This window comes from Cydia fagiglandana, chromosome 3 (genome assembly GCF_963556715.1).
Source record: "Cydia fagiglandana chromosome 3, ilCydFagi1.1, whole genome shotgun sequence".
In the NCBI taxonomy this organism is placed as follows: domain Eukaryota; kingdom Metazoa; phylum Arthropoda; class Insecta; order Lepidoptera; family Tortricidae; genus Cydia; species Cydia fagiglandana.
Window position 1 is genome coordinate 11,446,580 of NC_085934.1, and position 25,317 is coordinate 11,471,896.

The following is a 25,317-nucleotide window of genomic DNA, read 5'->3' on the forward strand; positions in this document are numbered from 1 at the left end:
CAAATCGGACTCGTTTACAAGGCCGCTTCTGAATAAACTTGGCTTTGTGTGCTATCCGCATATTACCACTCGCATATTATTTATATAATTTCATACATCAACGTACCTATTGGTCTACAAACTCGCATTATATGCACTGTTAATAATTGTGCATGTATTACACAAAGTAAAATCCCAGGTACAGCGAAAGTAAGATGGAAATGTAATATTTTGTTTCGTCAAAATTCGATAAATTCAATAGACAAAAGTTCTAATAATAAGGTAAAAAAGCTGGAAATCCAGATGCAAGCAAATTGGCCATGAAGAAATATCGTTTTTGTAAGGTAGATGTACCAAAGTGACCTTTTCAATAATACCTTCGAATAATCATAGTTTTTCATGCGATTTTACCTTAACCTATTCTTCTATTATCGTTCTAACCACTTTCATACAAAGTATTATTTCTTTGCTCAAGTGCAGGTACGAAACTGGCTTTGTTTTTATGACAGCAAATAGTTAATTAATAGGTATATGATGTATACCATATGTTAAACATTACGAGTCTATAACAAAACATTAAATCAAAGCAATCGCCATATTAATCGTTTTATGCTATTTGTTTTTACAATTAGATGGTATCTCCTTGTAATAGTTAAGATACTTGAAAGACTCTACTATAATGTTAATGGCTCAAGCAATAAAAAAACAGGAAAAAATAAGTAACCATTTTTTTCAACTAGTTATAAAATTTTATATTCTTACATACACATATGTAATATGCACATTTTGAATACATATTAACTCTAATATTACTTATTATATCCACCAGCTTTAAACAACCGCAATTTAAGTTTGTAGCACTAGGCGTAGCAGGTGCTACGCGAAGGGTGCGCGTAGCACCAATATACTACGACAGCGTCGTAGTGCAGTGGTCTATCGGACGCACGCTCAATGCTAAACGAAATCTTACGATTCCGTCGTAATTACAAAGATTTGATATTATCGCAAGTCACAAAAGCCTGTCATGCCTATTAAGTATGATAAAATAGCCTATGCCATAGACAATGAAATTTACAGTTGCCTTCCCCACTGTTTTAATTCATGTCTTTAGCCATCACGAAGCCACGAAACTATGGTGTGCTGGACATGAGGGAGGTTTGCACGGAGCCGAAGCCAACACGTAGAGTCACTTTTGACACTTAAATGATATGTAAGGCTACACCGAGCGAATACTGACCTTGCCCGTGTCACGGGAAGCACGCATCGGCAGCATTTTATTGAGAGTTGGTGGAATCTAAAATGAACTTGTAAAATTTTATTTTGTTCTTTTAACTTTATTGTCCATTACCATGAAATCATGCAATAAGAGAAAAGAAATAAAGAAATATAATTTATATAAAATCGAATACAAAAATAAAAATACTCATTATTAAGTTATGTAATTAGTACGTAGTTAATCTACTAAAGTTTATTAAATTGAAACACACATAATCTTAAAAAAGACTCCAGTTATATGTAAGAAATCCCCAAGCCGCAACGCAGGCTTTGTCCGGTGCCGGTGAGTAATTAATTATTATAGCATAACATAATATTTAGAATAGCCATAAGCATACAAAATATTGAAAAATAAGTTGTAAAAAACAACCTAACGCAATATTACCCACTTTAAATAGCTTTTTTTTCGCACAATCAACAAGACAAACAAACTTCGTACCGCACCACGCTCGATGAAAAATTCTATAGCGGTTAAAAGGTTGCAAAATAGCAAAAAAAAAGTTGCTGTCAATCTCCTCTACTATACAAAATTTTCAAAAATCACTCAAAAACTTTTCCGTTCTCGATTAAGAATAACGGCTTTTCTTGCACCTATTACTACTTGTTCTCTGTTTGGCCCGAGGGTTAACTGGTAGAGAATGACTTCTGGCATTAAGTTCGCCTTTTGTAAAATTTTTTACTGTGCAATAAAGTTTAAATAAATAAATAAATAAAAAATAACCTTACGAAAAATCATGATAAGTTAACGGTTTCAGAATTATGACTTATGATAATCTGACAATCATTACATTATGACTTTTAATAATTATGTCAAACAAAGGGATCTGATATGTATATAGATATAATTTAAAAACTGAATTATTTATACACGGTGTTTTTTACTCCGTTCATTAATTAATAGCGTTACACGGATATAATATTAATCGTCCGGGATAATACTTGCGGTTAGTAGCAAATGTATAAACTCATTCTAAACACTAATAAATTTGTAAGGCCCTAAGGCAAGTATTCACGCCCGTAGGGGCCTTATCAGACAAAAATACATAATTGATTATCTCCAAAATGGAGTTCATTAGAATACCGGTTTCTTTGAGAAACTTAATTTATGCTCAGGAATGCAGCCTTGAAATAAACGGACTTAAAAAACACCGTGTAAGTAATTATTATCTTAACAATTTCAACCAAATAAATTTAGGTTTTAATTACGTCAGTGAAGACACAACACGTAATGAAACGGAATAACAATGTAGATGTAACGCATTTTGTGTTGAACGTGATCCAATCAGCCCTGAAAACTATATGGACTTGACTTGTTTTTATTACAGCTCGTCACATGGCGATCATACGGCTTTTGTAAAAAAGTGACGATTTCAACGAACTCCTATTTTTTTTGTTTATAATGAATGAATAACACGAAACTATAATTGAACATATGGCATAATATTAACTCACATTTATAAATGGGTCTATCGCGAATTTATTTTATTACCTTTATTTACCGACGTTTCATACACTTTTCATACGCTTTTCGTCGGCGAGTTGCACAAATCTTTGTTTTGACATTTTGCTGAGACATCAGTTAGCCGTGACCACGACTAGTGAAACCTGTGTCGAAATGTTGGTAAATAAAATTAATAAAATAAATTCGCGATAGATCCGTCTATATAAATGTGACTTATACACATATGTGTTCAAACGCAAAAGTTTTAAATATTACATATGACGCAATGTCACGAGCTGTGAAAACAATAAGAAATTGCGCCCTTGAACTGTAACTAAATCGCCCGCAGCTTCATCCAGAGAATGCGCACCTGTCCAAACAATATCTGGTAACAATGTTCTCGAACCCATGACTGAAGACTAACTATTTTGGTGCAGACGAGGACGAGGAGCCCCGCTGCGTGAACCTCACGCCGCGCCACAAGTCGGCTATTCGATTCATAAGAAAGGTATGTTCACTTCATATCTATAATTGTATTTTGTAGAACAACAATGATCTATTGCAGCGGTCGGCAACCAGCGGCCACAAATATTACCAAAGTGCGGCCTGCGTCATCTTCGTTAACTACTATGTGGCCTTTGGCTGCTAAAAGGTTGCCGACCGCTGATCTATTGCATCTAATAATCTTGAATAAGTAACATACGTTTTATAGTAGAACTAAATTTACTGCCGTGTATTTTATACACATAAGTACTAACATAACTTTAGGTACCTACACATTTTTACAAATGCAATTAGTTATACATTCTTAGTATTTAATGTATTTACAACTTGTCTCTAAAATAATAGTAACATGCACTATTGACTGGTCTATACAATGCAAATAACAATTCAAATATGATAAATAGGTACTCAAAATTCGCTTACTTTTAATTGTTAGCAATCCAAATATTTGTCTCTTAATTAACAACGTCTTGCTAAGATTTCAAATAACTAACTAATTGTAAGACAATAACAAAAACGAAATAAGTATCTCTGAATTCGATACAAGAACATCACATAACATACAATTAGCACACAGTGGTACGGATTCGTCGGAGGCGAACCTTTTCCGAGGGTGAATTAAATTACCATGTTGGATGATAAATTATCCCGGGCGACCCCCGCGGGCACGAAATGTTAGCGAAGACGTCACCCGATGCTTACCGCGAAAATAATTTTCTATTATGTATCACTCCTCAAATTATCAAATACGTCGATCCGATTCAATAAATAGATAAGCTCGGCATACAATTGTATAGGTAAAATTCACTCACATATACGCTTGTAGGAAAATATAATGAGTAAACCCTCGGGAACGGAGCGTCTCCAGGCTCAGTGGTCCACAGATACATACATTTATTATGAGGCTGTTCGTTCACACGGTCTTGGAAGCGCAAACAATAAAACTTCCCTCCTCCTCCATCACGGGACTTGTTGGTTTCCCGCTTTGGCAGTAAAAGTCGTGAGGAAATAACTATACATTTCTCTTATATTGTTGTTTGGTTTCTTTCTTTTGTTTGTTTTTCTTGTCGTGAGATAATGATAGTCTTATTTTGGAGGCGAGGTATAAACGCTAACGTTTTTTTATTCAAGGTGTAATTTTGAAAACAATTTTATTATTGTGTAATTTATATACATTCCCTACTAAATATTGATGTAGATATATTAAGAAAAATAAAAATAAAAACTTTAAAAGAATAAACCAAAGAGACCGTATGCCCGAATGCCGAATTATCCACGACAAGCTAATCGCCTATTTCGCCCACAAGGACGTGGTAATTATTTTAGCTAATAAACTGAGCGAGGAACAGTCTTAAGGTTGTTAAGAAACACCTAACACAAAGTTAAATACACAATACACGTGTCGAAATGTTATCTGTGTATATCGCTACAGTTTTGTTTGGTATTTCGTACTTACTTTATTTTGTATGTTGTAAAATTCTGACAGATGAAGTATTTTGTGGCACGGCGTAAGTTTAAAGAAGCCCTAAAGCCGTACGACGTAAAGGACGTAATCGAACAGTATTCCGCGGGCCACGTGGACCTGCTGGGCCGAGTGAAAAACGTCCAGACTAGGTAGCCCGCTCACGCGTACGCTCGTACGCCTTGCACTTCACCGTTTACTATCTACTACATTCTGTATCTTCCTCTCGTCTAGACTGTACCTAATTTGTATTGTAATGTGATTTTTGTAGTGGAATTTGGCCTTTAACCTAATAATCCTATTGTAGCTAGTATGTGTGCAAATGCTCTTGCATAGTATGTGCATAATAATGTTATACATAATATTCATCACCTGGACGTAAATACCCCATGACCGCATGGCGCAGCTTCACTGTGTAACGCCGACCTCGTTGGATTAGTGATGGCGACTAGTCACAGTCAATCATGAGCTTCGATACGACTTACTCCCTGGTTCAATCAACATCTTTGATAATGTGGGGATCTAACTGTAGATTGATAGGTAGGTACTTTTACAATGTTTACTTTGATGCATTGCACAAACTTGCAAAACACGTACCTACTTGAAGCATTTATTAAACATGCTTTACATAAATATGTTCTATATTTTACGCAAATTCTTCTACACCATCTTCATTGTGCCGTTAAGTACTTACTTAGTCTTACACGAAGAGGCAGATGGAATACTTAGGTGGACATTTATATTTCTTGCATTTTTATACAAAATTCGAACGGATTATAACTATTCCACATATTCCTTTAAATAAAGAAATAAATGCAGGAGAAAGCGAATCCTTGCGTAATTTTAATATCTGGGAAAACTAATATTTATTGGACCATAATACAACATGACTACTTAGATACTTACATCTAAACTATTTCTTCCACAATCATAAGTTTGTAGGTTCTACGTACTTTAGTGACATCTAGCATTATCGAGGCAAATGAATATTCAAATCTATCTGAAACTAGTAAATGCGATATTTGCATATTCATTTTAAGTACAGACGACATTTCCACATAATTCTATATAAGCTCTGTCTGTGTATCCTACCTGCTATAACATAACAGATGCTAAATACAGTGATATAGTGTATTACCTTCCAATTTAGAGAACCAAATGTTTTGTTTCCGTGTAGCTCAAGTATTTTGTCGCTCGCAAGAGATTTAGAGAAGCGTTGAAACCGTACGACGTGAAAGATGTGATAGAACAGTACTCTTCAGGGCACGCCGACCTTCTAAACCGCACAAAGAACCTGCAGTACAGGTGAGGCGAGAGGGCCGGGCGCCACCGCGGGGCCGCGGGCGCTCCGCCACGAGTAGGGCTGCAGCTGCTGCACTCATTGCTGCCATCCATCAACTTCACGCGCGCCCGCTGCCCCGCCGCCCGTCGATCCACCGACGGGGATGCTTCATTCATTTGCAGTCATTGCCAATTGCCACCGTTACATCATTCGATGTTACACCCCTAACATTTTAGATAACCACAAGCAAATAATTAATTAACAACATTTTCATTTCTGTATTCGCGAGCATTCATTAATTGTAGCATGGTGGCACTAACTGGTAACTGGCAAACTGACATATTCGTATATTCAATATTTAAATAAAATATTTTACAGTATTAGTAGTTAGAGTAGGTAGATGTGTACTCGTATTTCTGTGTGTAGGTTGATTATTAAATGTTAATTACCTATTTGTATACCAAACAGATTAATAAGAGATTTAGTTCAACTATTTATAAATGTATAAGTAGGCAGTAAAAGTTCAAAATATAATCATAATAATCAATTATCTTAGTACAATAATAGCTAAGCAAAACGCAATTGAATTATCTTAACTTTAGGATTTAAATGTGTTAAACAATAGGAAGTAAAAAGGCTATAAAATAGTAAATAAATAGTTTTACGATCCCTGACACATGTGGGCTGCAAATACCGTAACTTTTCGTGTATTTGGCAAGCTGGCGTCTCCACCAGCGATTAATTAGCTTACTTTGCCTTCTATTGAACAATAGCTTACCAACGACGAACGAGCAATCGATTTTGCATTAACAGGTTAAATATCTGGTTTTAACAATTACTCTTTATAAATACACTTACTAGGAAAATATATTTGATATTCTTAGACCATTTGGCAATTGCAAACTGCAAGAACTCACATCAATTTAAAGACTAAGTACAAAATTTTAAAAATTAAAGCGATAAGTGACTTCCTGGAGTTTCGTACAAAAGCTAATGTAGCGGTAACATTTCACCCGGATGGTCTGCAGCTTCATGAGCTACAGATGGAATACCTGTGTACTGATAAAGTATTTGCTACTTTTATATCAGTGGTTTTCTTCCGTAAACATTAAGCTTTTGCGGTCTTATTTATTACGATATTTTAATACAAAATTATTTCGGTTTTATTGTGTAGAACTGATCTCGATGCCATAATGTGACAAATAATGTTACGATACCTACTCATTAAGTGGATATATGTATTATCCGAATACTGCAAGCAAACAATGACCTTAATAAATACTAACAGTAAACAAATAGTTATGTATTAAGTAGTTTTTTTTATAGTCTAATGAAATAGATAAGTATAAGTACTTACCAAATAAACTACCTCTTTAAGCTGTCCCATTTTCCCAGCCGTTAGTAATTTTGGAAAGCTAGGAGGTCTCATGCGCTTCATTTTCATCGCTTCGTGTTTATAATCCATCTTCTTACTTCAAATATTGACTGCAGAAACCGCTTTGCTCAGCATCCAACTCACTGCATTAACTTCTTATACTTAGAGGCTGCATTTGTAAGCGTACTCTGTTTATTAACCTTTGCACCAACACCAATGCATGGCGAAAAATATGTTATTTTAACTTTCTTTAACATTATCATGTCTGTGATTCCAACTCTTTCAGTGTGCTATCTGGCTACGACTTCACCGACTGAATACTTGTTATCTAATTACCTACTGACCAGCCTAGAATTATAAAAAGAAAACAGTGAATTCTCAGTTTTAAATAGATATCAATTATTTAGTTGGTGTCCTACAAAGCATGTATTTATTGCTTTAACACGATGCCGAGTATGGTCACTCAGAGGCTGAAAGAGCTAATAAATGTGCTTTCTTAATCTTAATTATTCGGAAGGTTCGCTAATCGGGGCAAATACAATAGCATCCATTTCAATGCCTAACACTGCATTAAAATGGATGCTATTGTATTGTAATGCACGAGTTTTATGCACCCATACCTATACTAACTGATATTTCAGTAATAGAAAAACCAATTAGATTATCAACCTGATTATTAACTATATTGCCCCACCACACATAAAAACCGCAAGCGACATTGATTGGAAAATCTGTTTTATTTTGGAATTCATTGCGCCAGAATTCGCAAACAATCAATTCATTTTTTAAATGTCACCTACGGGTGTTATGCGTGGCAGTATTAATCAATTATGTAATTTAAAAATAAACCCCTTGTGCTGTTTATAAACCAATAGTGGGTGATTCTACTTTTTCGTGCGAATCTCATGTTTCTAGAGACATCAGCAAAAATATGTATTGTAATAAACTGACATATTTTGTAAAGTAATGACATTGCTATAAGAAGTTGAACATATATGTACATGACAATGTAGCAAACTTTTACATTATTGAGTGAATATTGAATAACGAAGAAACCATGGACCATATGTTGGATCGGACACGTATTTTATACGTATTCATACCAAAATTGCAATGTACTGCATAATAACATTAATAAGTAATAACCGCTCGGTCGCACTCCCGATCCATGCCGTTCAACAACTGTATGTAGGTGTAGGATGTTTATTTCTAGTTACAATAGAAAATTCTGCATTTTCAAAATGATAGAATCACTGACTAACAAATAATGCATATCGTCTGTGAAATATATTACAACCTAGAAGTTATTATAATATTTTTAACGACAGGGTAACTGCGTAACCGACTTCTGTCCGATATTTGCATCAGGAATATGTTTCAGTCAAGTAGTTACGCAGGTACGTTGTCATATTAATTGGGTGAACATCAACTTACCTACTGTAAAATTATATTAATGAAAAAAATATATTTCAGCTTTTAAATAGTACATTGTTATTTTGATGATCACTCAACTAATACTTGTGATTCGTAGTTCTTTTTAGCGTTTGTTAACGATATGTAATGTACCTACATATTATATTTTTATATTCTTTCATGCATATAAAATTAAGCCAATTTATAAACAATGAACACGCAACATAATTTTACACTTTCTTTTAATTAACTTCAGATTAGACCAAATACTTGGCAAGCAAGGATCTAAAGCGAAAGACGTCTACGCATCCAAAATCAGCCTAGCTTCCAGAGTAGTTAAAATTGAAAGACAAGTAAGTAATTGTTATTTATTGTTATTATTTCAATTTATGAATCGTTACTTATAAATATTTTATTTCAGGTAGATGATATAGAAAGTAAGTTGGATCATTTGTTAGAATTGTATGAAGAGGACAGAAGGTCCTCGAGAAGAATAGGTAGTACATGTCCCGGCGGCGGTGAGGGCGGCGGGGAGGGCGGAGCGAGCGAGAGTACGCTGGCCCTGCGCACGCGCCCCGCGCTGTCCGACAAGCAGTGCTCGGAGCCCAACTCGCCCGTATCGCGGACCTTCGAGCCGGCGCCCGCGGCGGCCGCGCCCGTACCGCACAAGCGCCCCATGAACAGGGGCTATTCTGATCTAGGAACTAGATTCATGAGGAAAAAAGTTATAGTCAGGTAAGTGTGCTGTGCACCCATTTGTCTGACACAATCGTTTTTACACCGCTACAGTATAGAGGCTACGACGTAGCTCGTAGCAAAGCTGTGTGTTCCCACAGTGTAACAAAAGCCACGCTTATATGTTGGGATTTCTCAAGCGAGGCAGTGGTAGGAAAAGATTTTAAGAAAGTATTTTAAAAGAAAGGTAAACTCATCAAACGATAACAAAAACGAAAATTTCATGCATGAATACGCATTATTTAAAAATTAAACGCAATGTAAAATAATAAGATAATTAATGAACTGCCTTTAAATTATTATTATTAACAAGTGACAATTAAAAATTTCCAAGAAATCACAACTGAATTCGTCATTCCTCACGAGAAAATTGTTATAGAGAGAAATAAAGTAGTGAGAGCTACTCAACCGACATAAAAGTGACGTGCCTACTCCATATCGGAAGCGACCCGCTTGACTATTTCCACGAGTATTTCCTGATCGCCGCAACATACATACCGCACCCCAAATATTTCCGATCCCGTACTCTCCAATAAAACGATTCGTAAAGGCTATCTAAGCATTCCGGAGGCGGATTCTAATTGTAATTACTGGTTACGAATATCATCTCGATTTGCTACGGATTTGACGTGTCAGGTTTAACCCTGACACGTCGCGTTCTTCGTTGAAGAAATGTCACTTTTGACATTGGCCAATCATAGCCATAACAAATCCAGGGTATCCAGACCAATTTCATAAACTATTATTACAATCAGAATACGCCTGTCGTCAATAACCTAACCCATCATGGTTAGCATAATTAAGAGTTTTTTTTTCACACATTTTTTGTGCACGTGCAGTTTAACATACTCGTACTTTGACCAGGGACAAAAGGGACATTATTTAGTATTTTTATAAACATTATTTCATTAGATGTTATCAATAATGTTCATTTCAAGGACATCTTCAAATCGAAATGGAGGATCTCCGCGAGATGACGAGGTAGTTATCGTAGTGCCGACGGACCGCGAGGACACCCCGCCACGGCTCGTCACCGACAGCTCGGGTAAGTCACACCGCTTACGATATTTATATCTTCACATCTGCCAATTTCTGTATGTTTCGGCCAGCGGAGCATTACACTTAACTTCTGTATATGAAGGTTACAATAACCGTAACCTACTATTTAAACATGCACGGTCACCTATTTGACACGAGTTTATCGAACGGTTCGTATGCCACCAAAGACTCGCTTTATCAGATACAGCTGACGTGTTGTCATTAATAACGTTATCCACAGTCAGTCATTGACACGACACGTACATTTGCACTGTCGACGCTTGTACTTTTATGTATTAACAACATACAGTAATAGACATTCTGTAATAAGTTTGTATCATGCTTTTAACAATACATACTTCATGACTTTTTTATAGATAGGCCTATCTGTCGCAAGTCATTTTATTGTAGACTTGCTGTAGTGTACGATTTCCTTAATTAACCAATTAAACATCGTTGCCATAGGTATAAATATGCGAATGTTACAAAATTGCAGCATCTTATGAAGACTATTCGTCATCGACCTCTCTCTGACCGACAACTTGGGAGAGCCCCATTGTATTCGGCCACCGCCGGCTGCGTGAGTCCTGAGCCTTTCCCTTTCGATGTGGAATGTGTATGATAGTGTCCCTCCGCCCCGTGCCCTGTACCTTGTACCCTCACAAGTTTCCCGCTCTTGAATGTACCTAATAAAGGTGTTGTACCCTGGTTTCGTCATTTATATTTATATAATTTTTCGTTATTATTTTCAAAAATATCTTCTGTCTTTTATAGATCCCTATGTAATGTTATTCCATTGTCTCTTATTTCTTCATCCTACATATTACCTGATGATTTGTAGAAACTAAAAACAAGTTTTAATCGACTTCCTCCAAACTATACGGAAGCATCGAGCTTTCAAATAACAACAAGCTTAATTTGATTACTAAGTTCGAAATTATTTTTTGGAAGTCGGTTAAAAATATTATAATAATATCAGTTAATAATTAATTGCAATTTTGCATTGGAGCAAAAGGTAAGACTAGGCAACTTTATCATATACTCGTACACAATATACCTGTTTTATAACAATTATTTAAAAGAGGTATTATCAAACTATAAGTATTTTTATTCGTTTAATGTGTGCGTTCAGTGTCGAGCCACAGAGATTCACAGTAACATTTGTTGTATTGTTTAATCTTCCTGTCTCCCGCAATTATTACCCTTTATAATCAGCATGTTGTGTAATGTAGAGTTTAGAACTTAGAAACCCTGGAAAGCATAAACGTGTATAATGTACATAATCGACGTAGGTACTTGAAACTTACGGTATTGTGTGTGGAGCCGACGTGTTGAAGCTCATTAGTAAATTCACGAATGCGAATCATATTGAGATATTATTTCATCCGTGCATTTTAGGTATATGGCAACGGTACCAATAATGAAACATTTAAAAGAAAATGGAGTAGGTATATTTGTTATTTCACTGATACCTGTAAAATTTCGGCCGCTTTTCGCGTTAATAGTTGAATGTCCTATTCGCATTTTATGTTGCCGCCCTGTTTAATAAAATATACTTTCAATTAGTTTTAAGTCTCATGGTGCCGCATCTATTACAGCTATAATTATATTACAGCTATAATTAATTACTACCTATGTATATAGTGTTACTATACAGGATGAGAAAACGAACAGGACATGAAAGGAAAATTAATTTAAATATTTCAGATAGGCAGCTCATTTGACTTCTTAGGATAGGATAAAAAAAATGTGTAAGCAACAAATTATATTTGCCCGTAATTGGGTGAATACTCAATTTTATAACTTTTTTTGTATTGCACCTGCTGGCAAACCAAAATAAATAAATAAAATAAATACAGAGTGTATGTTTTTGGACGAGCTAGATTATGTGAAACATATAAATTAAAAAATAAACTTTGCACACATAGGGAGAGCGGATAAACTTAATTGAGTGCATACCTATTTAGGTTTTGGTTTACATGTCAATTAGGTGCATTCTAAAATAATAGAAAGTTTCTCCTAAACTTTTTCCCCTTTCATGCCCTGATGGTTCATTTCGTCCTGTACAGTTGACAAACTGTACAGTTGGCGAATTGTTGGGTACCTATGCTATGTACCTATCTAATAAAAGCATGAATTTGAGAAATTCTTTAAGTACAAATTTTATCTGAATTACATAATTTAATTATCTACAGTAAGTGCAATTATTTTGAGAAGTCTTCTAAGGTTTCGGTTAATTTATTCGTAAAGTTTTAATTAACTAGAAGCATTTTACATACTCGGATAGCTACGAGTAGGTACTCGTATTTGCAAGCGAAAGGGCTTTTGACAACAAATTACACATATTAAACGAAAGGATTTGGAGGTGGGACTTATCATTTGATTTGATATCTAAATAAATAAAGATGTATTACGTATACATTGTAAGAGTTATTATCTCCGACATAGTTAGTTATTCGGAGGGCTGGGAGGAAAAGACAATCGTCGCAATGTCCACCATTAAGCATTAAGCCCGCCATTTGCACCTTCATGTATTGTGCGATAAAGATTAAAATAAATAAATAAATGTATCTAAGTAGTTGCAGTATAAACTTTGTTATTTGTATGTATTAGAGACCAAAAGCCATCTGCCACAAAAAAAACTTATCTTCCGAAAATAATTGCACTCTACGGATGTACCTGGTAGAGATACACCATTTTTAAATTTCGGACCTTCCAAAGCACCTATGCCTACATCAAAAGTAATCTTATAGGTAATATCTATACACGATGAGGACAGGGATAATGAATTGATACTACAATACATACGAATATGGAAAAAGTACCTATAAACCTACCGACATTTGTTCGGTTTGTATATGTTGCGCCTTCAGATATTTGTACAGTGCTGCGAAGTTTAATAATGGTTTCTCTCCTCATGTTTATACATGTCAAATAAACTGTAAGTAATAAATAATCACATACACATAACATTAAATATGTAGCATCAAGAAATTCAAAAAGCCAAATGCGTTTTAGATTGTCATAGAATTGCCGATAGAAGGCACAATTGATAAAGTCACCAACACGCATGAATGCACCAAAAAGGGAAAGGTTGGCAATTACTTGCATTTTTACATTTTTTACTACGATTCTAATGTAATTCATTAGGCTGGCAACCTTGAAGAATTCACATTTAACTAATTTAACGTATAAGGACTAAAACTAAAACTTTGCCCAGTAACATAACTTTGCCCACCGCGTCACAGTTCAGTTAAAGTGAAATAACTAAGAAGTATAAGTTATTTCGCTTTTACTGAACTGTGACGCGTGGGCAAAGTTATGTTAAAGGGCAAAGTTTTATACATTTACGGTACTGAAGTACCTAGTATTTCCGCGATTATCAACTTATCATCTTAAAACGTCGAACAACAACATGTGTAAATCATGGGTGTAGTGTAATATCACCAATAGTGCCTGTGAGTGTAAGTATGCTCGCAAGGAAACCTAATCAACACTCGTTTCCTTACAGCGTTTTTACAATGTCTGATCCGATATCGGATAGAAGTAAAATGTAAAACGTTTTTTTTGTGTATTTATTTATTCATATACGAAATCTGTATGGCAAAAAAGAATGTTAACCCAAAACAGGCGGACTTCATGCCACAGGGCGATCTCTATCTGTATTTCCTTTCCAATAGAGTCCACCCGACATTCGGATGTCATGGATGACGCCATCCCCGCATACGCACACAAACAAAAATTATCGGTCCGACAGCTGACAGGGCATACAATTATCGGAAGTTCTAATCCAATACCGATATCGGATTGGCACTCCGACACCGATATCGGATTGGCACTACCGATAATTTCACGCCCTGTCAGCTGTCGGGGTCGGGCCGATAATTTTTGTTTGTGTGCGTATGCGAAGATGGCGTTGTAACACCCGGCGACCTGACATTGTGATGGATGTAGCGTCCTAATAGTGATCGTACATTGAATATTGGATCGGACAATATGAAACCGTTCTTACGGCGAACCTACCGGGAACCAAAAACTGTGTATAATTCGCTAACCCATTTCACTTTACCTCGTTTTTTTAGCATTAGAAAAATGGTAAACAATCTTGACGTGTCAGGACCAATATCTTACTTTATTTTTCGACGTATTGATTTCGACATTATGTTATTCGACGTTTTGAAATTGTATAATTTCAATACAACCTAGCTTAACCCAACAACACTACCTAACGAAACTTCGTTCCATAATAGACAAATAAGTAAATAAGTAGTGCTCACTCCATACATACATACATAGATAAAAGCCATTTATACTTAGGTAATAAATTTGAAGTGCGCTGTGCGAAAACTTATTTGTAATAAGATTAAAGCTTAATAAGTATTAAGTGAAATTTTACTTTAAATAATATGTAAATAATACGTTTTACCATACCTTCTATACGACTTAAATATTAAGTACCTAAGGAAACTGATGTATAAAGGGAGCTCTCTAGTTAAGCTAACTTATTTCTCTATGGTTCCATACACAGTTCTTTCTATGAGTTCCTTGTTATAAATATTAATTACATTTCTCCATCCTAAATCCGATGTTACTTCATAATGTTCAAGGTTATTAAATATATCAGGCCATTCCATTCCGAGTTTGCGAGCTTCCGATATAGGTACAAACTTATTTGGCAAGGCGCCCATCTAGCTACGAGTCCTATTTATAAATCAATTGTTGCATGACTGTATGTAATCTAATAAGAGTACTGTGTAATTTCAGAAGTATGCGCGAGCTGCTCAGTAGACGTAGAGACTGAAGCGGAGGCGGGGGCCTCCGGCAGCTCGGGGTCGGCGTCGTGGTGCGAGGGCGAGGCGGAGGGCGAGGCCGGAGAAGAGCGCGGCTACGGCTCGGGCGACTCGCTGGCGGAGGACGCCGCGTTGCTTGGCGCAGCGCACGCCGCGAACGCGCCGCACGCGCCGCGGATCGTGCGCACGCAGCGGCGCGACGTCGCCGTCGACCTTCACCTCTTGCGGCCCGACGTTTGAACTTCCCCCAAACGATGCAACGGTCCTCTCTCTAGAATACACTCCCGACTAATATCCCGTTTAATTCGTATCGTTCACAGAATGTTTGATGATGATGTTCCACAATTTATTATGTCGCTAAAACTGTCCAAGTGTACACAAAACCTTGTTGACAATAGGTGCTTATTTAAGTCAAATCAGCAATTATATTATGCTTATTTGCATAACCTAGTGTGATTGAGTAGTAAATGGTTGAAACAATCAAAGAGTGACTATTGAAACAATAATCAATATATACAACGAGTAATTATTCAGATTTGTCATGCAATAGGTTCAGAGGCGCAAACCGAAAGGGGATAAAAGGTTGCAAGCCTATCTAGTAGGTACCGTCGATGCCTTACGACTCCTTCCTGCAATAATCCACTGATGTTCATCCAGATCTGTTTCCTGCCGGTCAATAAGAACTATGTGTTTTATACATCAGGGTGCTTAGCTAACATGCCAATCGTTTACGCCCCGTAGCGAACGAAACGCAACTGTCGCACTAATAGTAATATTGGAGAGTTATAGAGAGACGAGACACAAAGCGTTTTGTTGTCGTAGCGCAAGCGATTTCAACCTTGGCTGGGCACCCTGGGGGCCTAGCAAAGATGACAATCGTTTGCAAGAACCGAACGGAACGCTATAACGTTACGTACGTACGTACGTTATTTACGTATATCTTAGAATTTTGTTTCGTTTTAAGCGAACGATTATGTTATCTTTCCTAGGCTCCAAGTTACGATACTTGTGTCTTGTAAATACCTAACTGGAGTACAGTATCGCTATGGCCACCATGGCCTAAGCCTCGTCGATTGTAGCATGAACTTATCAATTACACTCGTTTCTTCATTAAAATGTAAATAAGAACGAGCACAAGTAGGTAAAAAATACGCTTAATTTCTTTGTTTCCTATTGCTTTTAAAAATAATTAATAATTATATTAAGGTTAAGAGAATAAGAAGACATTTTACAGAATTTTATCAATAAGTTGAGTGAAAGCTTAGCTTTTAAATTTATTGAATATAGTAGTCATAAGTTGTAAATAAATTTAAAATAAGGCAAATGGAGTACCAATACAGTGAAATTTACTAACGATCTTACCTACTTCCGATCGGAAGTACTAATGAATAAATGATACGGCAAATTTAATCAGTTTGTGAAATGATTTTTATTAATATACTTATTAATAGAACTAGAAGAAGTCATTGGGAGAGGCAGGCAATATTCAGAATTAATTTTTATACCTAAGTATATTTTTTGCATTACCTATAACCGCAACGCAACGCAAAATAATTCCTTAAAATAGCCATATTCTGACATATCCCACTCGGTGTCTAAATATTGGGATATCGGGAAATACCTAAAGTAAAATATCTCCTAAAAACCCACAAAATCCCAATATATATCTATCATAGAGCCCATCAATCGATGCTCATCTATGTGATTTTTTGTGATTTAATCCGTTCATTGTGAGAAATAAACTTACGAATAACTTTAATTATGACAATACTCAGTTCTGAATTAATCTAAATTATAATAATTTATTGCATTATAAATGCAAGCATTTCCACCTTGAATGTGAATAGTGAACATCGAATTATTATTATTTTGTAATTAAATAAAATTGCTTATGACAATACAAACTTTCAAAAATGAAATCAACCATCGTACAACAATATTCAAACTACAATATTTATTGTACAATTTTAAAAGTAAATTTATTTTTAAATAAGTACCTTCAACCGGGGTGAATAGGGATGTCTGGGGTGAATAGGGATAAAACTTAAAATTGATTTACCTGAATATTTCTTAAAAAATACCCACACAAATTGTATCATACGATTAAAAATAATAATAGATTACGGTATGTTTAGGAAATTGTCAGGTAAATCACATTTTAAGTTTTGTCCCTATTCACCCCGGTTGACGGTACTTTTTCCTTGCCTTCGCTACATAGATGCCTACTTAGTCTCAATTTTGGACCCTAGATAATGCTTATTGCAACCTAGGAATTAATGTACACGCAATAGACTGATGCAACGGTATCAATAACTATAATAGAACCTATATAAAAAAAGCATTTTGTAAAACTGACTTATCTACTAACCTACTTACATAGAACACTAATTTTGGTATTAAGCTTGTTGTCATAGAAATAGAGACAGAGTGGATCAAGTAAAAACCTATTCTCTAATCTTTAGAGGACCAGCCAGCATCTCCTTACGATACTATACCTACAATACAATGCAGAATTCTTTACCTATAATATTTACACAGCACCAACTTTAACAATCCTATTCTTGAACCAATTTTTAAAATTTTGGATGCATCTTGATAAAAGCAGGGTAAAATTTGCCTGTCATTCAAAAATAATTAAATTAAGATTTTAACGTTTATAATGTATACTTAAATAGAACACCCTAGAACCTTAACAAAATTACCTATCTTTCTCGACTCACTGCAGCCAAAATTGTAGATAGTAGGTTACCTAATTATTACCTAAAGAAAACGGACCTAGCCAGTTCTGCATTAAAATTTACAATGGGACCTATTGTTGCCTCCAATTAGACTTTACAATTACCTATCTTTTTATTGTGTAAAGTATAGTTCCAAATTGCCATGTTAATATAGATACCTACCTACTACTGTTTGCGACAAGTCAGGCACTTATGAACATTAAAGTATTTTATAAATCTTTGATTTACTTTACTAGGTATATCAAACTTTGTTTAATCGAATGGCCATAGGTAGCCGAGTACCAAACGATACTCAAATATGAAATTTGCTTGACTTGCACAAATATGCGCGACCGGAATGTCCTGCCTGAGATTAACATTACTTGTTGCAGCATTAATTTGATTAAGGCCCAGTAGTTTCATTTCCTTCTCGCACTCTCACTGAGCGTAAGCGCGAGCGAGACGGATGTGCGTGTTCGAGACCGCGAATATCATGTTTTAGATTTATATTTTTTGTGTGTTTTAATAATAAAAAAGTAATCGCTGAGATCAAGCATAATATTGCTCATTTTTAGAAATATTTTTCATATTTTTAGTTGTGGTGCAAAATTTTTAATATTTTTTAAGTGCATTTTAGACCTATATTCGTGATTTCTTTATATCCAAAGCCTCAGAATTCGAATCGCTAAAATACCTAGGGTAGGGCCTAAAGATTCCTAATTAAATTAGGATTTGGCAACTGAATTGTCATCTAATAAAGCGCTACGACTTTTCAAACACTCCATTATCTGAGCCTACTGCGCCTTAATCATGTCTATTTATAATTGAATTGAGAAGAAGAAGTAAGAATCATGAAGATTAAGGCACAGAAGAAGAAGCATAAAAAGTTGAAGCGTTTCTGTAAACTGTACACACCATGATCTGTGACACAACTTACATGAAATGGGGACTTAACTTAAGTTTTTATCTATTCGCATATTTAGTCAGTGCTTGTAGTGCCTACTGCAAATAAGTACTTAGTATGTACGGGAACCACGGTGGAAATAAATATTTGTATATTAATAGGGCAACTTGAGTCCAGTAGGTATACAAATACATATAAATATGCAATGCAATAATGTCTTAGTAATAAAAGGGAACATCACTGTGAACAGGATTTGAGCCCGGTCCAATATTGCTAGATTGTACAAGTATCTAACGGCTCCTCTTCACGTTGGGCCAACGCCAACGCCAACGATGGGACGCAGCCATGCGGTAGAATGAGATAGCAATATCACTTGCTCCCTCTAACGCATAAATGCGTCCCTCGTTGGCGTTGGCGTTGGCCCAACGTGAAAAGGGCCATAATATGCGCGTTATAAATAAACATGCTTAACATAAGTTTATAGACTGATTTGCTCTCATTGTTTTATTTGTAAAGTAAGTAACTAACTAGATTCCATTATAAAGCACCAATTTAGTAAGTAAGCAATCATTGTATTTAAGGGGTTCCTGGGTCTCTTAAATTGATGACTGACTACGATAATTAAAAACGTTACTACCGGTGTCCAGTTATTTTAAGTAATAATAGTTTTTTAAATGAAGTGCTAGAGAAACTACCAACTTTATGTGACGAATAATTTTATAGAAACAATTGTACATAATTTCCTATAAGTACCTGTAAACATTTTTAATTTTGTCGTAAACAGTAGATGTTACAAAATAATAAAAAATATTAATAAAAACATCAATACCTACGTCACTTTAGTCATTGCAATAATTAATTTGAAACTTTTGTTTATACATACATAGACTATACGTCTTTTAGTAGCTTCTTTATTTAAACCTACACCCCACACCCCTGTAATGGACGTGGTACCAATAATGAAAGTAAACCACAAATCCCGTCAAATAAGTATTATAGTAAAAGAGTTTTAAAAGAAATTTGGCGCCATACTGTCCATGACTGGAGAAAGATATCCTAGTTTTTATTTGTTAACATAACAAAAAATACATTGCGTCTTAGAATAAACTTTGAAGTGTAATAAAAATCAAAACATAAGTTATTTTTAAAACGCTGCACGAATGTTGGTCAGTTTGAGGACTACAGCTTACCTACAGTTTAATTAATGCTCCTGTTATAGTGGCTGTAAGTTAAGAACTCAAATTTGACAGTGGAGATTAAAATATTCTTGGTACCTATTATTTGGTTTTTACATACTCCGGACTTAATTTTTACGTCCAACGTTGCCCGGTTTAGTTAATCTATCTCAGATTGTATCTAACATAAATTGATCACGGCATTGACATCACATTTTTTGGTCGATTAAAACCTCCCCCGAATTATCTTATTGAAAGCCTGTAGTTAGTGCAATTTTGTTACCCACACTATGTACCTAAGCATTTCATCAAAATATCATTTACCTACAAACGTTAACGTTCTACAAATGTTACAGTACCTACTTATTATTACTCATAAGCAACCTTTGAAACGGATAATTCGAAAGTCGATAGAAGAAAGAATTGTATTTACTTAAGTTTTAAATTGTATGTAAGTTCCCTAAACCTGGGGGCAAGCTCAAGAAATATTCAGGATTTCCCACAGCTGCCTAAATGTTTATTTCTAATAAGACTTCATGAGAATCATATAATTGTAAAAGCAGTCTCAATCAGTTATAATAAGTAGGTACTACCTGTGAACAAACTAAGTACTGAAATTAAAAATAATGACATGACCTTTAATCCTTAACTCAGCCTGTTTGACCAACTAACTGTACGTATGTATTAGAAATAGAAACTGCCTCGAAAATAACAAGTCTTTTTTTAATCTCCCGGCTTGAAGCTCGCCCTTCGGGCTCGCTCGCTCAATTTTTTTTGACATGGTAATCTTGGGCCCCCAGGCTAGCCGCATGCCAAATCCCGCGCGCTCGGACCAACGTGAAAAAATAAAAAAAAAGTCGGCCATTTTGAATTTTTTTTAATGAAGTTTGTTTTGTCTCGGGGCCCTTTATGATATTTGGTCGAGCACCCCCGACCTATAAAGACGGTCAAGCAAATCTTGTCAGTAGAAAAAGGCGCGAAATTCAAATTTTCTATGAGACGATATCCCTTCGCGCCTAAATTTTTCAAATTTGCCGCCTTTTTCTACTGACAAGATCTGCTTGACCAACTTTATAATATGCATCGATTAAAAGTTGCCATATACTTACTTTACTCTTTGGTTGCCATACAAACAAACAACAAGAATATTGACCAGGTTTGCGAATTTCGGTTTTCGCGGTAGCCCCTCCGACTTCTCCATACTGACCCATTTGAATTGATGTAGTCCTGCGAGCCGGACTACATGTAGGAGTGTGAATGTGAAGCCCCCTACAGACTATGCGCGTGAATCGCGGGCGAAGCCGCGAACGCGAGTGTGGAGTCGATTTCGCTGTCTGCGAACATCGACGCCACACTCGCGTTCGCGGCTTCGCGCCGCGATTCGCGCACGAGTGTGGAGGGGGCTTGAGGCTTAACAGACTACTACACCGCAACCTTGGAGCGGTTCTAGGAATAATCATAATCATAATAGCGCGTACCAAGCGCGTACTGATCAGTATGATCAAGAAAGGTACATAAAATCGCATGCTATTTAACGTAGATTCAACGAATTCAATCGATCTTGAAATTATCGTGAAGTGTGTGAAGTCCCTTCCTTGACAATTTGTCTATGGTCAAAGCCGAATAGAGAAAAGTATGGAGTGTAGAAGTAAAGGAGAGCTATCTTTTATGATAAGACGGTTGTAAAAGTGTCCAGCTGTCAGTATAAAGAATAGTTCGAAATCTCTCCGGTGGCGCTAGTAGGTAGCACCGGGAACTAACATGAATTTAGACCTTATTGACTGAGTGAAGTGCGCTGTCAGTTTTTTGAAATTTTATTAAAAATTTTCATAAAGTGATTTATTTAATTTAGGATTTCCTTGTGCAGTAAAACTAGCCGCCCCTGTCTCAGTACGCATCATATAGACTGCCACCTCTGTTATCTAGCCACCTCGGGCCTGGGCTTACCAGCCCTTAAGCCCCACATTCACACTCCTACCTTGTAGGCCGCCTCGTAGTCCGCCTCGTTGGGTAGGATTGTGTATGGGGGTTGCGGACTACGAGCCGTCCTACAAACGGCTAAACGGTAGGACGACTCGTAGTCCGCAACCCCCATACACAATCCTACCCAACGACGTGGACTACGAGGCGGCCTACAAGGTAGGAGTGTGAATGTGGGGCTTTAGGGCAAATCCACCGCTATAGGATATATTTTCTATAGTAAAAATGGGAAAAGTTTGCATCGTAAATAGTTGCCAAAGTGGGCGTAAGAGGAAAAAACAGAAAAATGTTACGAAATCCGTATCTTTTTTCCAACCAACGGTAAGTATGTAATTTTCACTACACCTTATAAAACAAAGTCCCCCGCCGCGACTGTCTGTTCGTGGGTTTGAATGTATCTTTGCGATAAACAAACTACTGGACGGTTTCAGTTCGATTTTCATGTATCAATAGAGTGATTCTTGAGGAAGGTTTACGTATATAATTTGTTGACTATAGTTCGTTTTTTTTAGCATTAGAAAGAACTTGCAAGAAGGTAAGCGATTTTGACATGTCTTTTAATTGAAAAACGCTTTTTAAAATTCAAAAACTATTACTGATGAAAGCAGAAGAATATAAATGATCGTATTAGATTCATAATTGTTACATATTTGCCGTAACTTATTTTTAAAATGTGTTTTTCAATTAAAAGACACATCAAGATTGTTTACCTAATTTCTAATGCTAAAAAAAACGAACTATAGTGCGAAGCCGGTCGCTAGTTATTTAATAAAATATTATATTGTGATTTTTATATTTTTCTTATAAAATTCACAATTTCACTTCAACAATTCTTCATTTTTCTATTAATTCTCAGACTCCGGCACGGTTAGAAAGTTGGAAAAAGTCGTTAGGAATTGCATTAAAAGCAAATGATTATATTTGCCATCTTCATTTTAAAGAAGAAAATATAAATATGTACGAAAAGTTAACTATTAAAGGAGAGCTCAAATATATTCCTACACAAAGAAAAACGCTTAAGGAAGAAGCTGTGCCCACGATTGAGCATCAGTTTATTCCCATTCCCGAACATGAACTCCAAGCCAATACTATTCACATAGAGGAATCTTTCGAACCATACCCCAATCAACCTAAGGACGAGCAGCAACAACAAATCAATGCCGAGCAACAGGAATTATCAGAAGATCAAAATGATTCTAATAATTTAATGGATTATGAAATGATACAACAGGACTTTGCGGAACCATTGTTTAGTCAATATCAGGATACTAATGTAACAATAAATCCAATAGAGAATTTTAAAAGTAAGTTTCGGGCATTTTCGTTGTTGCCGCCTTTTTGGCTACATGCAGAAAATCCTAATGGGCTGGAATTTATGCGAATGGATCCAAAAACTCAGAAGATTAAACATCATATACGTTTAAACGATGATCTAACTGTCACTGTAAGTGTTTATTAATGTAACAATAAATTCGGTTGGCATGATTTGAATTTGTAACGAAACATAATTGCTATTTAATTGCAGGTAATTTTTCCCAATAATGAACAATTGCCACTAAAGGAGAAAATTAATTCATATGACAACACCTACGATTACTTAAAATCGGTTGAAAGATGGCCTTTGTGCGTTGGTACTCAGATTGACGACAATAAGTAAGTTTTGGTAGATTGTTAACCAAGGGATGAACGCAGTGAGAGTATAGTCCGAGGCTAAAATGATGCCATTCACAATAAAATTTAAAAATTTACAAATCACATTAAAGAATAATGATATACAATATATACACAAAAACACAACAATACATACAAAACTAACATACACCTGTCCTTACATGCCTGTTGCAACAGTGCACAATATAAGGACAGTCAAGCCGATCTGCGATCATCGCCAGGACAGTGTTGGCGCTGGCCCGCACGCGCCGCACCAGCGCAGCTGCGCGCACGCGCATGGTGGCGTGGAAACAGGCCGTGTGGGCCCCCGCGAACATGCCCGAAGCGCTACAGTAGCGGGGCAGCCCCAACACCGCCCTGAATGCGTTATTGTACTGGACGCGGAGCGCGTTGTACGCTCTTTGCGTGTAGTCCGCCCACAGGCCACACGTGTACAGCGACGTGCAGTACGCTTTGAAAAGCGTTATCTTCACGTCACTACTACAACGAGCAAACCTGCGAGCCAAGATGTTCGCCCTTACGCACAACGCCCTCCGCTCCCGCTCCATATCCACATCATCCTTGAGGTCCGCAGTAACAATATGCCCTAGGTACTTGAAACTCTGTACTCTGTCTAAGAGAGCTCCGTTAAGCATGACAGGTGGCACATATTTTTTTAGGATACAGTTCCTACCTAGTCCATATACTTAATGTACCCATCAATATATTTCTGCCTGGTGTTTTTGGGTTTAATTCTTTTGAAATGAGGCGTAACTTTGGGCTGTGGACGTTTTTTATCGCTTACCTTCTTTCTAATGCTAAAAAAACGAACATAGCCATACAAATATTAGTACTATTATAAATGCAAAAGTGTGTCTATTACCTCTTTACGCTTAAACCGCTGAACCAATTTAGATAAAATTATGGAGATAGTTTGAGACCCGAGGTCCTATATTTTTTTATTGAATAATAATTTTGACTTGTTTTCAGAGATTTTTCTCCGTCATGAGATATTCGTGTGGAGGAAACGATCACCCTGATCCCAAAATGTTTGCACAAGTTTACCGATTGGCGTCTTGTTTTTCCCTAATACGCCCTCCGAAAGGTTGTAACGTTTCCGGCAAAGATTTGCTGAAGAACTTACTAGGAGCAAAGGATATGGTAACTGGTTCAAACGAGGCTAAGCAAGCGTGGCTGGAAAGCCTCGACCATATACTAGATAATGGTGAACCATTGATTGATGGTTATGAAGACCATGACTACAACGAGGCTGTCACCAGTGACGCGGTGCAGTCTTACATTGCTGGGTACATCGTCCGCAAATTGCGAAAAATCGTAAAATGCAATAATTGTTTGAAACTCATACAAATGAGTCCCAATGAGGGAAAAATGTTAATGAGAAACGACGTAATCGATAAAATGGATTTATACGGCGGGTTAATTTATGCTAGTGACGATCTATTCAATCTGACCAAAATTATAGAGAAATGTGTGTTAAGAGCAATAAGCAAAGCTTTAACCAATATGGAGACGATCAGTGAAATTACGCAAGAATTACAAAAAGAAACATTGATAAAAGTTGGATGTGCCGACCATT

At 36.3% G+C, this 25,317-nt stretch overlaps 1 protein-coding gene across 9 annotated transcripts in view; it reads left to right on the plus strand.

Annotated features, from left to right (window-relative positions):
* Positions 1-20,817, plus strand: part of LOC134680072 (potassium voltage-gated channel subfamily KQT member 4) — a 70,839-nt gene extending 50,022 nt beyond the window's left edge. For 4 of the 9 annotated variants that reach the window (XM_063539088.1, XM_063539084.1, XM_063539090.1 and 1 more), the window contains 6 exons: positions 3,133-3,203; positions 5,839-5,966; positions 8,988-9,084; positions 9,153-9,466; positions 10,405-10,511; positions 15,269-20,817. In XM_063539088.1, coding sequence (XP_063395158.1) covers positions 3,133-3,203; positions 5,839-5,966; positions 8,988-9,084; positions 9,153-9,466; positions 10,405-10,511; positions 15,269-15,534 — 983 coding nt within the window. In that variant the 3' untranslated portion in view covers positions 15,535-20,817. Of the gene's footprint in view, positions 1-3,132; positions 3,204-4,685; positions 4,814-5,838; positions 5,967-8,987; positions 9,085-9,152; positions 9,467-10,404; positions 10,512-10,969; positions 11,213-15,268 lie in introns of those variants that run through there. The other 5 variants (XM_063539085.1, XM_063539089.1, XM_063539093.1 and 2 more) reach the window with 4 other exon arrangements.
* Positions 20,818-25,317: the final 4,500 nt, after the last annotated feature.